Genomic DNA, 15,645 nt, shown 5'->3' on the forward strand with positions numbered 1-15,645 from the left:
AAGATAACTTATGGAAAATGTCTGGCATTGTGTAGGCATTTAACAAATGGAAACTTACTACTAGAGAGAAGGGAGAAGTTCTCCTTACTCTTTGTAAGCATAAATGATAAAAGAATCAGAGGCAAATGATTGAAAACGATTATTTAAAGCAAGTTTCCTGGATTATCCCCTGAACTCTCAACCCTATTTCTGTCAGCTCAGTGAAGTATCAGGAGATGATTTCCTTAAGAATACCTAAGTAAGTTTTCTATTTCTTCTCCATGTCCATGTTTAGTTCATTCCTAACATATTGGCACCTTGTGGAAATACATCTGATAACTTTCAATCAGGGGTGCTTAATTGCTACAGGGTTGCAAGGATCTCAACAAAATAAGAACTACCAAAATACCTACCATTTGTTATGCTCTGAGTTCAAAATCAGACACTTTACATACACAATTTCCATGTAATCATCACAATTTAACTATGAGGTAGATATAATTATCTCCATTTTACAGCAAAAGAAACTGAGGCTCAGAGAGGTTAAGTACCTTGCTCAAGGTCACAGGCTAGTAAGTGGTGGATCTGGGACTCCAACACAGGACTATCTGACTTGACTCTCTTTAACCAATGTAAACTACATTGCTTTGAGAAAGCTTTGCAGCAAGTCCCCTAAGTGCAGACTCAGGCTGTTTGTACTTGCCTGACAAGTCTACAAGTCTGTGGCATTTTTACATCCATCCATCCACTCACCCACCCGACAAATATTTACTGAGAGCCTGAGAGTATGGCAGACCTGGATACAGCAGTGAACAAGACAAACAAGATCCCTGCCCTTAAGGGCTTACATTGTGGTGGAAGGAGACAAACAATGAATAAGCAAACAAATAAGATAATTTGAGATTGTGATATTAGCATAAGTTGTAACCTCAACAGATATTAAATATCTTGAAGACTTGAAACAAACTACAATGTCAAGGTGTACCAGATGCACCCACCATCCTTATGTAGGAGAAAGCCATGCCCATCAGAGGTGAAATATCCCCTTCATTCTTTTGTTGTTGGGTAGAATGAACCACATGATGGCTTGATTAGCCATCTTAAAAACAGCCACCAAATATCCCTGCCATGGGGGTGGAAAGAAAAGTGGACCAGCGGTGTCAGGTAACAAAAGATCTAGTCATGACTTGGCCCTAACCAACTGTGTGAACTTGGGCAAGTTTCTTAACTCTCTGGTTGACATATCTGATAAGAGCAAGTATTTGTATGACCTTTTATGTTCACAAAGAGCTTTTACCAGGCATTGTCTCATCTCCTCATTCCAGAAACCCTATGAATTAGATAGGCAGGGATGATATTTTTATCTTCATTTCTAGGATGAGGAATTGAGGCTTTGATGGCAGAGCCAGGTCCTGAATCCAAGCCTGGGCTCCAAGTCTGGCACTTTCCCAATAGGAGCACTCTGCCCCTCACAATGTTTCTGGACCTCTCACCACATATCTGCGTCCTAATAGCTGGTGTGCATGCCTTTCTTCCCCCCTCTAGGCTGTGTCTTACTTATCACCCCATTCCTGGGACCTAGAGCAGTGTGCGGCACCATTAGGTGACCAGTAATTGTTGAAATTAACGTACAGAATTAAGTGAAATGAGACGATGAGAGTGAGTTTTGAGATGAGTACAGCTACATATGAACGTAAGGGAGGACTGTCACTAGTTTTGTTGTTAGTTCTTGTGGCAGAGAGGGATGGCTGTCCACTAGAGCTCTGAGCTCCTCTTCTGTAGTAGTATAAGCTGCTGCCAGTGAGGGGCCACACTTCCCAGCTCTCCTGCATCAAGGTGGGGCCATGAGACCAGCTCTTGCCCATGGGATGTGGGCAAAAGTGATGCATTTTATTTCTGGGCTGACAAGGTTAAGAGTATGTATTCCCTGTAATCCTTTTCCCCATCCATCAGCTGAACAAAGAGAACTCCAAGGCTCTGGGCAGGGTGTGGCCACAAGGTAGAAGAAGGCTGGGTCTCTTCTCCCCAGCAGCCAGCCTTCCAACCGAGAGCATCCACATTGGATTGTGACATGAGTGAGAAATAAACTTCTCATGTACTAATATTTAGGGGGTTATTTCTCACAGAAGCCAGCGTTATCTTAACCAATCATGAATCATTATTTGCCCTGATCTCAGAGACCTTTAGAATGTAAGACATAGCCAGTATGAGAGAAATCACAATATGAGAGACAGCAGTGATTTTTCTTTCCTTAAAAAAAAATCCACTTAAATGGTCACACAAGGAACTTGGAGAGGTTTAAAAAACCTAGTGGATAAAAGTCGAGAGAAGGAAGAATAGCACTTCTCTACCAACACACTGCCATCTCTTCTGGAGCTGTGTCTATGAGCCACGTGACAGCTCACGTTCGAACACTACGACACAGGGTTACTGTGGGACCAGTAAATGGGCTGACACAAGTAGGTTCACGTCTCAATACAAGTTCACTGTTGTGAGACCCGTGGCAGAAAGGGAGAAAAATGTGGGGGAGAAGAGCATTTTGTATCTTCCATCATTTTTACCCCTCCATCTCCAGCAACACACACCTCCCTAAAACACACACAAAGGGAATCTCTGGGATCTTTTCTACCCCTAACTACTGGTGTTTACAGCCCCTTTAGAGCCTGTATTATCTTCCCTCAAACTGAATGTCCACACCCGATCCCAGGGTGTTTTTTTTTTGCCTGAAAGTCATTTTCTTGAAACAGAGTGGCCTCAGGTTTATGGGGTGAAATGTGTGGTTTCTTGCCATCCCTCTGGAAGGCTCTTTTAGATGGCATTTTGGGCAAGAAAATTTTATTGTCTGTCTCTGATTATGTAACTGGTGCTTCAACCCTTTCTTTTCCATTCTTTAACTGTAATATTTTAAAATAAAAATGAAACGGACTTCTTACATTGTTTGTATTCAAAGATGGCCTGACTGGTAGGATTTGACGGACATGCGTACCAGACCTTGAGAAGGGGGGGTAACCAGTTCCAAGTGCACTGAAGTGAATGAGCCTCAGGAAAAGATTAAATCCAAAATACAGGAATGCTTTCCTTTAGCTTTTCTGAATCTATAATTCTGGGTGTAATGATACCCTTGCAAAATTGTCCTCCCAGTAGGCCAATCAGGAAGGATGCAGGTCACTAGTTAGAACAAGGAAAAGGCCATGCCAACAGCTGTTCACATATAAGATCTGTAAAATGGGGATAATAGTAGTGCCAGCTTCATAGCATCACTGTGAAGACTGAGCTAATGTGCATCAAGGGCCTCCAGAAGGTCTGGCTCCTAGTAGGAGCTCATGAAATAGAAGCTAGTGTTATTACAATATTTTAATACCGAGTATTCACAGCTCAACACTTGTTGACCTACCTCATCAAAGTTGGCTCTTATTACAGTGTCCAGTATTCTCTGACAGTGTGTCCTGTACATCATAATAAAGGTAGAAACCTGTGGGGGGGGGATCAACAATAAAGGCACACATTAATACACATTACTGCTGCCCTTGGAATTTCAATTTTCAAGTCATTTATTCCCAGTGGAGGGGATGAAATTCGCCTAATACCTACTCATCCTGCAAGACCCAAATAAGACTCGTTTTCATTAGGTGATGTTCTCTGACCCTCGGCTCCCCGCTCTGTGCTTACACAGCCCCTGAGTGTGTTGCTCCATCAGAGTACTCAGCCTGTGATATGGAAAGCATCGGTTTCTCTCTCAGTAGGGTGTATTCAATGCTCCTCATCAGCTAAGATACTGAAAAGTTAAAACCCAGTGTGCATTTATAAGAAGAAGTACATTTGCCAAAATCACAAAAAGACATTTGTACATTCTCTGGAATCTGCTTAGCAAAAGATTTCATCTCCAGCTCAATTTTTCCAAGAATTTTAAAGCAATGGCACAGGAATTTTGTTGAGAAAAAAAGCAAATTTGAGGAAAAAAATAACGATTTATCTAGTTCTTAGATTTAAAGCATTCTTTACAGATATTCTTTTTGTTTCAGAACATAGACATGTGTTTTCTGTAAACGTAGTTTGCTTATACAAGCATCTGTCTCCCTGCTTGACTGGAAGCTTCCTGAGAGCAAGACTCATGTCTTCTTCACCACTGCATCCCAGCTTCCAGTGTTATACGTAAACAGTAGAAGCTCAATACCTACTGGTGCACTGGGCTGCATTGAGATAGGTGTCAGAGTTGTGACGGCCCAGGGGAAAGTCCCCACGTTTGTTTTCCAGTAATTTCCTCCAAATATTCTATGACCCAAACTATCTGATTCACTATACCTATAAAATCTTCTTTGTCTATGGGACTATGATTTCATGGCATCCTCTGCAGCACATGGGAAAATAAACTTTATCCTATAAAAAAGCGATCTAGAGGAGAGGGGTCCTTCCCTCATTAAATGAGACAGTGTAACATCATAGGTAGGTAGGTAGGTAGGCAGGTAGGTTAGGTAGATGGATAAACTTTTTATTTTAGGATAGTATTGGATTTGTATAAAAGTTTTGAAGATAGTACAGGGAGTTCCATATACCTCGCACCCCGTTACCTCTATTGTTAACATCATATGTTAGTATGGTACATTTGTCATAACTAATGAACCAATACTGATACATTCTTATTAACTAAAGTCCATACTTGATTCAGATTTCTATCTTTATATTTTTAAACTCACCATTTTGCAATAAAAGTGTGTGTGTGTGTGTGTGTGTGTGTGTGTGTGTGTGTGTTATATGAAAGAGAGAGAGAGAGAGAGAGGGAGGGAGAGAGAAACCACCCATCCCCAGTAATGCTTCACCTTCTCCTCAGGCAGACTGGCTGGCAGATTTAGATCTTTGACATTTGGAAACTCTGGCAGCAACGTTCCAAGTTTGGACCGGGGTGAATATGCCACTGTCTGCTTGCTCACTTCTTTCTTGCCCGTGTCGCTCACCCAGGCGGCTCCTTTCTTGGAATACATCACATCATAATATTGGGAGCTTTCCTTCACGGCAATGCCGTAGTAATGGTACCTGGGCCACAGAGAGAGAGAGAGACCCCCATGCACCGTTATCAGGTGGGGTTTCCCGAGTAGGAGTACCCAAGACCAAGGATGGCTAGGCCCACCCTCCCTGAGCTGGAAGAGTTAACTCTCCTATAAGGCTTGACGTCCCTGAAATCTAGAATTAAACCAAAGTTCCATGCCACCAGCCATCAATCAGGCAGGTAAAAATAACCAAAATTGCCTCCTACAGAAAATGTTAAGTCAAATACTTTGCAAAGCAGAAAGGGGGATAAAAACATTTCCATTTGTACTTATCTCTTATATCTAGCCGAATGTGATCCCAGAGACACAGCGCTTCAGGGACCCACTCTGTGGGGACCCAAGAAGGGCTAACTGTACCACCAACAAAAATTCATTTGAAATCAATAAATGGTTGACTTAAGGAAACATATCTTTAAAAAGATAAATTCAGTGTTTCAGTTGACACTGAATGTAAAACAAAGATCAGAACTTTGTTCTGAATGTTCTTAATTCAAAATGGGCTTAATAATAGCAATGTTTTCAATTAAGACTAATGAGGGGGTAGAGGCTACACGTTGTTTGGATTTTAGCTACAGTCTATTGAGCACTTGCTGTGTGCCTGGCACTTTGCAAAGTGCTTTACACACATTAATTGGTAAAATCATCCTATGAAATGGGGATTATTAGTCTTTCCACAGATGAGAAAATGGTGGCAAGAAAGCTTCAATCATTTGCTCAAGGTCATACAGCCGCTGAGAGGAAGAACAGGATCTTGAACACAGGTCTGTTTGACTACAAAGCTACTATGCTACACTAACAGAAAACCCTGCACAGTGGTATTATAAACTTGGATGTTTATGGTTCCATGATCCCCAATCCTTGGAGAGACTGTCATTATCTACTATTGTAAATGGTAGATAAAACCCCTAAGAGTCTAGAACTAATTATTATCCCCATTTTACAGACTAGGAAACTAAGGCCCAGAGAATTTAAGTAACACACTCAAGATGACCAAGTGAGTAAGCTATAAAGGCAGGATTTGAACCTCCACAGTGTTTTTAACCACTAAGCTAGTGATTCTCAAACTTTACTACTAATAAGAATCACCTACAAAACATATTAAGATACAAACTCCTGGGCCCCACCCCCAAAGACGTTGATTTAGTAAGTCTAGAGTAGATTTTTACAATCATACTACTAATACTCATGTAAATAACTCCTGGACCTCACTTTTAGAAACACTGTACAACACATTAACTACTCTTTTCTACTCACGGAGATATGGTGGGTGATAGTCACAAAATAACACAAATGAGAAAGGATTTTGAGTTATGGGAGAGGCTTCCCGGGGAGGGGAGAGACAAGCACATGTGACCTTCCCTCTTCCCGCCCCCCTTCACTCCTGATACCATTCTGTGATACTTCTGCTTAGCGGGCATCTCGGCTCTATCTGAAGGCCTCCTGGGATGAAGAACTCAGGCCCTCCGAAGGCAGCCCAGTTCATCTTAGGTCGGTATCAGAAAGTTCCTGTTTGTGTTGAGCTGATCTCTGTCTTCTGTGCCTTCTACTTCCCAACTGTCATAACTGCCTTTCCATCTCAAAGGCACTCCCTGGCAGGGGGGAGGGGATGGGTTCCGTTGCTCCAGAAGCGCCCTTCAGGTGGGAAGGCAGTTATGACACGCCTCCCTAACTTTACAAAGTTCCCCTTTATAATTACTTAAGATCAAGATAGTAATAACATGTTCAGATCAGACCACTTCTTGATTATTCAGAGTGCATGTTGCTAAAATCGGCAACTACAGTGAAGCTATTGCTCTGATCACTTCTCAGTTTTTCTATTTCAGTTCTGTAGGGCACGGCAATACCTTCTCCACTAGCCACCCCCCAAAATTTATTCTGTCAAAGTTGCTGAGAGATTTTTTCTGTTAGGCCCAGTGGCAGGTTGGAGACTGCAGCTTCTCATTACCTTTTGATTGGTTTGAAGGTGTGACCAACCTTGAAGGATCCTTATGGAGAGGATATAATGAAATTGATTACACCGAATTTTTAAAGAAGATATTGCCCAATTTGCCAACCTCTGGGTTAAAGAAAAAGAAAACAAAAACCAAACACAGGCTCACACATGTAGACAGGAGGAAACTTTCTCCAGGTTTATAGAGGATGAGAAACCTTTCTGTTCTGTATTTATTATCTTAACTCCCTGTCTTCACTATCTATTTCTACTTTTTGATCTGAGAAATGGGCAACAATGTATTGGAACATGAGCTGGAGAAAAATAATTCATTTCCATTCATTTAACATTGTTCCATCCATCCACTTATCTGCTCAACCAACATTTTGAATTGCCCGTGTGTGCCAACCACTGTGCTTATCAGCAAACAAGTAAGGAAGAATCTGGCTTTTGTGCTCTATAATCTTACCAAGGCTGAAACCTCATTTTTAAACAAATGCCAGAATTTCTCATTATAAATGAGATTTGTTCTTCAGAGTAGTCACCTTGAAAAATTATTATAAATTTATTCCAAAATGTTCCTTGCTCAAAAATTTTCTGTAAGTCTCTTTGGAAATTGCCCTCAGAGCTTCTGGACCACACAAAAAAATGAGTGTCATTATTTTCAAAACTTTACCAAAATGAGTTTGTCCTAGTTTATCAACCATTTTCTTATCTAACTTTCTTTACCTAACTCTTTACCTAACTCCCATCTTAGAAGGATGGGAATGTGCTGCTCAGGGATGGCAGGAGCAGGGTGGTGGGGGGAGGGAAGGGATAGTATTGGACCTGCTGATTTTGAAACACCCTTAGAGACAAGTCCTATAAGTCCTATATGGTGGTTGTTTTTTAAAAAAAAGTTTCAGTATTTCATAAGTCAGTGTGTGCTCACCTGCTACTCAACATGGTCAAAATGTTTAGAAATGCTGCATAATAAGGCACCCTCTAGTGGAGTCACCATGTACATTAGCATAATAAAGGTTCTGAGAAGTCCTGCATAGAGGAACCTATTGAACTCAGTGCTTACCAAACTTACATGGCCACCAGACCTTTTTCATGGAATACCTATTAACGTCTAACAATTTTTAAAGACCTTTTGAGGCAAGTCTTATAAATTCAGATTTTAGTGAAGCCTGAGCAGCATAGGCAGAGAGTCCCCACTGACTTACACCCAGGAGACAGGCATTCACACATCCTTCTCATGCCTTACACCCAGGAGACAGGCATTCACACATCCTTCTCATGCCTCAGGTCACTTCCTCAGAAGGGCCTTTCTGGGCTGCCCTTTCTAAACAAGGCCACTCCCCTTTTGTTATTCTCCACGACCACCCTCTTTGTCACAATCTGATTATCTTTTTTTGTCTGTCTTCCCCACCATCATATCTGCTCCATGAGGGCAGTGACCTGTTCACTCCTGTGTTCTCAGGACTTAGCACCATATATCTGACACACAGAAAGTGTGAAGCAAACATTGGCTGGTTGGTTGAGAGAACTGACGGATGGAAGCAGTATTCTCTGTGTACATGGTGTGGCTGGACCTTTCCGCCCCATCTTCCTTGCAGGGATTAGTACAGGTGGCTCCTCTGGCTGACTGGATACTATGAGAGCAGAGAGTTTGCTCAGCAAAACAATCCAAGTATCCTGAAGATCAAGAAGCCACAAGATGCTCTTATACATGATGCTCAAGACTATTTACAAAAATGGCTAAAGGCAGGGTGGCACACAGTGGGATTCCTTTAAGCATCTGGGCCAGACGGCCCTGGGCTTTTGGGCAGCCTCTCTCAGGGTTCTGGGAGAGGGGCCCCCCCACTGTCTAAAGCTTGTCCATGCTCCAGCCAGGCACAGACTTCCCACGAGGCCTGCATTCAGAGCTCAGGATGAAAGGCCTGGGTCGGGGCCCGACTCAAGCCCCAGAGACATGCGCTCTGCGGGTGGAACGGCTGTCGGTGCTTACTTTGACTGTCCTCGGGTCCCGAGTCTTCTGGTGGTTAACTGAGGAAACTGCTGCCTTATGATCTGTAAGTCAACACAAGAATCAGTTACCCATCAGGAAAAGCTCGGAGCATAGCGACTGAGATTTACAAACAGCACTCTAAAGGAGGGAGGAAAACATGTCCTTGGTTGCAACGACTTATTAGGAGTCCATGGGGACCCTGAAGAAGACTGCCGGTGCGGAGGAGGCAGGAGGGGAGCACTGGAGTGAGTGTGGGGCTCTGCATCCTGAGGGGGTCTCATTTGGCCGCTCTGTGCTTTACGGCGCCTACTCACAATGTAGGGAGAGAGCTAGTTGATCTAGAACGTGTCACTCCCCTGCTTAAAGCCCTCCAATGGCTTCCATCGCCCCTGGAGCTAAAACCCACCCTCAGCCTCTGCTTACCTCCTGGTCTTCCTCTCCTAAGACTCTCACCCCCTACTCACCAGATCCCAGACACACCGGCTTGTTTTTTCTACTCCTGAAACACACCAGGCTTGCTCCCCACTGGGGGCCTTTGTACTGCAGTTCCCTCTGCCTGGAGTGCAATTTCACCCAGATCTTCACAAGATGGGGCCCCTCTCTTACAACAGTTGGGCCTCTGGGCAAGGTCCCTTTGCCCAGCCGATGTAGAGCGGCAGAAGCAGTCCCTCACAGTCCCGTGGCCCCCCTTTATGTCTTCTTCTCACTGAGCACTCTCTGAAGTTGCCTTGTCCTCTTACTCTTATTTTATGTCTCCTCCCACTTGAACGTCAGCTCCACGAGTGCAGGGACCTGGCACAGGGCTTGGCACATGCGAAGAGCTCGATCCATATTTGTTGAATGAAGGAACGAAGCCAGATGCCTGCCCTCGAGGGTGTCCTTACTCATCTGTAGAGTGGAGGGTGGTAACTGCTGGTGCCCAGGACAACCACATGGATTTGCCAGAAACCTGGGAGGAGGGGCCATCTGCCACGGTGAAAACACAACCAACCTCTCTCCTTGGCGTTTACGGGGATGATGTTTGCGGAGAGACAAGACAGTGTAGGGGTTCTGTGCGAGGGCGTTGGAGCTGGATTACCTGGCTTAGATCCAAGCTCAGCCGTTTGTTAGTTGGGGGCCCTTGGGCAAGTTGTTTCACATTCAAATGACCCAGTTTCCTCATCTGTAAAATGGGAATGATAATAACCTCTACCTTAGAGAATTTTTGTGAAAATCTAAAAAGTAAATGTATGTAAAAAATTTGCAACAGTACCTGGCACTTACTAAGGGCTCAATAAACGTCACCCATTATTACCACAGACTGTCCTAATGACTCATTCCCTTTTACTTCCAGGAACTTTTCCCTAAAATCTAACCAAATTCTTCTGGACTCCTTTCCCTTCTAGCACAGCATCGAGCAGACATGCATGGCCGGAGAGCGCAAGACTGTGTACTGTCCTCCCCGAGACAGGACACTGTTGCTGATTTCCCACCAGTAGGATAAGAACATTGAGTGGTTTTTCAGAGGTAGGGATGAATCTCTACTGATCCATTCACACCCTCTTTCATCCACACTGTTACTCTCATTGACTGATTCACTCATTCACTCAACAAACGTTTACTGTGACCTTGTTAGTTGTTTGAACTTGGACGTTCTATTTAACCTTTCCAGGCCTGAGTCTGGGGCCTCAGGGGCTTATGTAGCCCTCCCCTAATCAGAGGGATAGATGATGATGCCCTCAACTAAATTGGCATCAGCAGGATGGAAAGAAGTGGACAAGTTAGAGAGAAATCAAGAATCTGGAATGGGTAGCATTGATGATTTCTATGTGTTAGAAAGCTGACCGTCTCCAGTGTGGAGAATGGATGGGGCAGCATTTCCTCATCTGAAAATGGGTGAAAAAAGCTCACAAGGATGGTTAGAGAATCTAATGAGATAATGTCATGATACCACTTTTGGAAGTAAAAAGGGCTTCTAAAATGTTATAGTGATGATAGTGAACAAAATGATGTAATAATTCTCTGAATTCTTTAAGGGTGTCACTTTATAGGTGACATATCCCTGGTTTCTTTAACCCTAACTCCTGTAAGCTAAGGATGTGGGCTTCTCACTTTGTCTATGTCCCTCTCAAACTGTTGTGACCCGAGGAAAATGCAATATTCAGGATGGGGTCTGACCCAGGGGTCAGTGACAGGGCTCTCTAAACACTCTGTCCCATTATGCGTCCAAGACCACACCAAGGTCTAGTGGCCTCATCATCTTGGGCCACTTATGTTAACCTCTGGCCAAGTACGCCCTCTAGACTTTCATCACATGACTGGTCTCAGAGCCAAGATTTGAAGCAGCTTGTTCACAAAGGTACAGTCCTGAACAGATACAGATCTGCCAACAGAGATGGAGGCAAAATATGGGAAGCATAAAGATGGAGCCAGAGGATTCTTCACATTAATTAAAAGTGGGTTATGATTTGGGTTCTGAATCTTCTACCTACTCAAGCAAAGAAAAAAAAATAATAATAAAGTTACAAGAGTCCCAGTATCCTATAAGATAAGCACATACTAGTTGCTTAGGAAAAGCAGAGATTTTTTTTTTTATATTTCAGTCTGGGAAATTTCTCCTTTGCAATAAGCACAACATAAGGTACCATGTTTAATGTTCTGATATTAGCAGACATTTTGAAAATGATAACATTGAGTGCTGTCAATGTTGTGGTAAAATTGAAATAATCACAGAGTATTAGTATAACCCTTTCCAAAAGCATTTTTACAATATATGTCAAAAGCCACAAAATAGTCATACTTTTTGATCTATTAATTCCAAGGAAATAATCTAAAACAAGAAAAAGCTATGTGTAGGGCTACTAAGAGAGTGAAAAATCATAAACAACATAAATGTCCAATGATATGGAACTGGCTAAGTAAATGATTATATATATATACTCAATAGAATATTATGCAGACATTAAAATGATAAAAACTTTGTCATAATGCAGAAAATACTTATGATATAATGTTAAACGAAATAGACATCAAACTAGATTTATGGTATGGTTATAATTTATTTTTGTACAAATATAGGAATGGAAAGGGAATACGGAAAAATAAAAATGGATATTTGTCAGGATAGGATAGGATCATGGGTAGAACAAAAGATGTTTGTATATCATTTGTGTATGAAATCAACTTTTTTTGCAAATAGAGAAGGATTTTCTTACTGCAAATATTCTTAATTGACCAAGGAAGTTCAAGACAATCTTGAAAGAAGCACCAAAGATCTATCAGAATGTTATAATGGTTGTTTTTCTTTTTAAAAAATAAATCATTCCCTATTTCCTGCAAACAACACATAGATAACTTTTAAAAGCAGCATTGTTCTTTTTTGGTTGCTAAGCTTTATTATTACTTGATTTGAGAGAATGGGCAAAGTTCTGAAATCTTCCTAAGTGTTGATTCAAATGGTGTCCCACAATGTCCACAAAGCAAACAGCAATGCCTGGCCCTTGGCTAAGGTACTGGGGCCACAGACTCTGTTCTAGAGACGTGCCAGAGAGCCACTGGCAAATGAGGACAGGCTTCTGGAGCCATTTGTTCCACCTCTATGAGGCAATAAAACGTACAATGGTGTGTTTGTAATTCTTTGCACTATGATCTCAAGGAATTATCAAGCCATGGAATGGGGCCTGTGAATTCACCAATCAACGTAACCTCTGATTTCCCCTCTAGCTGACGGGTTTTATTTATTCCTTTTGAATAATGTGGGGTCGATACATGCAGTTTTACCATCTTTGTGACCAGCACCGTCCTCCACTGAGTCACCTAAGACAGAAGCAGGAGAGACTCCACTCTCTTCCTGACACTACAACCCATGTCCTGTTGATTCTGCCCGAGACATCTACTGAACCCAGCCACTTCTCTCTACGCCCCTGCCACTGCCCTAGCCCCCCACAATCTCTTGCCTGGACCACAGACACATCCACCTAACTGGCTGCCCTGCTTCCTGTCTTGCTGCCCTGCCAGCAGGATCTTTCTAAAATCCAAATATGAGCATTTCATTTCCTTGTTGAAAACACTGTGTGTCTTCTTGCTACCTACACTAGATAAAAATCCAGCCTCCTCAGTCTGGTCCATGAGGCCCTCTGTGATCTACGCCCCAGCCTCAAATCGAGCCTCTCTCCCACATGCACCCCGAGCTCCAGGCACATGCTGCTCTTTCTGCCTGGAATGCCAAACCCATGCTGTCCCCCACTCACCCCTGAGGAATTCCTCTCTTTCTCTGAACCTCTCTACTTGCCCTGTGACCCTTCCTATGAAGCCTTAGATGCCCCCGTCTCTGTTTTCCTAGCGAGCTGGGAAGCAGGAGTGTACAGTGGTTAAGCACATGGACTTCGGGGTCAAGTCCTGGCTCAGGCACTGTGCCAACCACTGTACATGTATTATCTCAGTTAATCATTACAACAAGCCAGGTTCCACTGCTATTCCCTCTGTACAGATGAGTAACCTGAGGCTGGGAGAGGCTAAGTGACCCGCATACAGCCACACAGCTCACAGGATGCAGACCTGGGATTTGAATGTACCCAGTCTGACTCGACACTCCACCACAACAGTGCTATTGCTTCCGGATGAATGAAAGTGCCCCAAAGCCCCTCATTCCTTTTTTTAACAGCAACTTTTCTTTCTTTTATGTCATATTTCTTCATTTACACATGTTAGGTGTGTCTGTGGAATGAAATTATTTTTGTTCCCATCTACTTTTCAATGAAGATTTCTTTTCAATTCCCCTCACTTTGACCGTCTTGGAAATGTTCTGGTGGCCTCTGCTGTGAACAGGATCTGAGATCCCTGCCCCTAAATATGGTAGGGAAAGTGGGAAACAGCTGAGAGGACTGTGACATCAGCAGGCAGCCCAGTGTCTCCTCTTAGATTAAATCTACCTACATCCAGTAAAGTGGAAATCTGGAAATTAAACACTTCTCCTATTTAATAAAAATACTAAGTAAGTAAAAGTCATTCTGTTTAGATAATTGGGGTCCCCAGGTGGATTTACTGAGGAACAATCCAGATTATTACCTGTCTACTCAGAGGCCTCTGACAGTTCTCCATGGCCCGCTGACCCAGCAGAGGCTCCATTGCCTGGAGCTCAGACATCACTGTGCAACTCCACTCTTTGCTTCCACCCTTTTCTCTCAAAATTTCCTTATGTGAGCCTGAGCTCCATCCAGATCAGACTACTTGGTGTCAATCAATTCTCTGAATGCTTCCTGGCTTCTGGGCTCCATGCCTCTGCACCTTCTACCTGCAACTCTTTCTGCCTCCTCATCACTTGCGCCCTCAAACCCCACCCACCCAGCATGTACACTACCCACCCAGCATGTATACCACCCCTCCATGAAGCCCTTCCTGATTCCCTGACCAGGCGAGAGCTCTTCCTTCTCCAAACCATGATTCCACCTGCCACTTCCAATCTGTTACCAAGTTCCCTCCTTCCTCCATCTTGAACATATCCTGACTCTATCCACATCTTCCCATCTCCACCAGTCCCATGGCCATGATCTCAAGCCTGGATTGCTGCAATGCTCTCGTCATTGCCCCTGCATCCAGTCATGCCCCACCACAACCACGTCTCCATGAAGCCTCTAAACCCAAACCCACCAGGTCCTGCTTTCATTCCAGCCCACATCTCCCCCTCCTCCTCTCCCAGGCCCCAAGCTCCAGCCGCATGGAACTTCTTCCAAGTTTCATGAACACACTATGTTCTCTTAGTCTGGCCTTTCCCATAGACTGTTCTCATTTTCCGGAACACTCTTCCCTTTGTCTGCCTAATGTCTACTCATCCTTCAAATCTTAGCTTGCACCTTATTTCCTCCCCGAATCTTCCTTGGGCCACTTGTTTGGTTTAAGTGACCATAGTTATATGGTCCATAGATAAATATCTTCATATCTAGTCAATGGTCTACTCAAATCTACAGAGTCCTTGCCTAGGTCTACGAGACTCTACATGAACTGGATCTCCAGCCTCATTTTCTACTACTCTTCCTCATGTTTGACAACCTGCAGCCTCAATAACCATAATAGGTTGCCTGATAGTACATAGCTTGGATTCATTCTACAACAAATATTTATTGAGCTCCTATTATAAGCCAGGCATTTTGCTAGGCACTGAGGGATATAACACTGAGCAAAACAGAAACAGCCTTTGTTTAGGAAGCTTACATTCTAGTGGGAGAAGACCAAAAATAAATCGGTAAAAAAGTCAATATATCTTAGATCAGATCAATGCTACAGAGAGGGGAAAAAAAGCAGGGTAAGGGAATAAATGTTATTTAATTTAGAGTGATAAGGACTCAGTGATAATGTGGCATTTGGTGACCTGAAGGAAGTGAAGGAATAATCCTTGTGGGCATCTGGGGGAAAAAAGTTGCAAGCAGAGGGAACAGCCAGTGCAAAGGCTCTGGGGGTGGGAGCTTGTTTGACATGTTTTAGGAAGTGCAAGGAGGCCAATGTGGCTGGAGCAGAGCGAGTGCTCAGGAGAGTAGTAGAAGATGAGGTCGGGAGGCCTGGAGCGGTTGATGGAGCGTGGTTCATGTAGGGCCTTATAGGCCATTGTAAGCACTTCTGCTTTTACTCTGAACGAGACAGGAAGACTTTAGAGGGCTTTAAGCAGGGAAGTGGGGAAAAAGATCTAACTTACCCTCCAAAAGGATCACTCTGGCTGCTGTATG

General features: G+C 43.3%; 1 protein-coding gene across 2 annotated transcripts in view; it reads right to left on the reverse strand.

Annotated features, from left to right (window-relative positions):
• Window positions 1-15,645, reverse strand: part of RFX4 (regulatory factor X4) — a 140,336-nt gene that overhangs the window by 66,541 nt on the left and 58,150 nt on the right. The window contains exons 5-7 of one of the 2 annotated variants that reach the window (XM_058568507.1): window positions 8,948-9,009; window positions 4,797-5,010; window positions 3,374-3,451 (exon numbers count right to left, since the gene is read on the reverse strand). In XM_058568507.1, coding sequence (XP_058424490.1) covers window positions 3,374-3,451; window positions 4,797-5,010; window positions 8,948-9,009 — 354 coding nt within the window. Of the gene's footprint in view, window positions 1-3,373; window positions 3,452-4,796; window positions 5,011-6,412; window positions 6,508-8,947; window positions 9,010-15,645 lie in introns of those variants that run through there. The other variant, XM_058568508.1, reaches the window with a different exon arrangement.

Source organism: Diceros bicornis, chromosome 25 (genome assembly GCF_020826845.1).
Source record: "Diceros bicornis minor isolate mBicDic1 chromosome 25, mDicBic1.mat.cur, whole genome shotgun sequence".
NCBI classification, from domain to species: domain Eukaryota; kingdom Metazoa; phylum Chordata; class Mammalia; order Perissodactyla; family Rhinocerotidae; genus Diceros; species Diceros bicornis.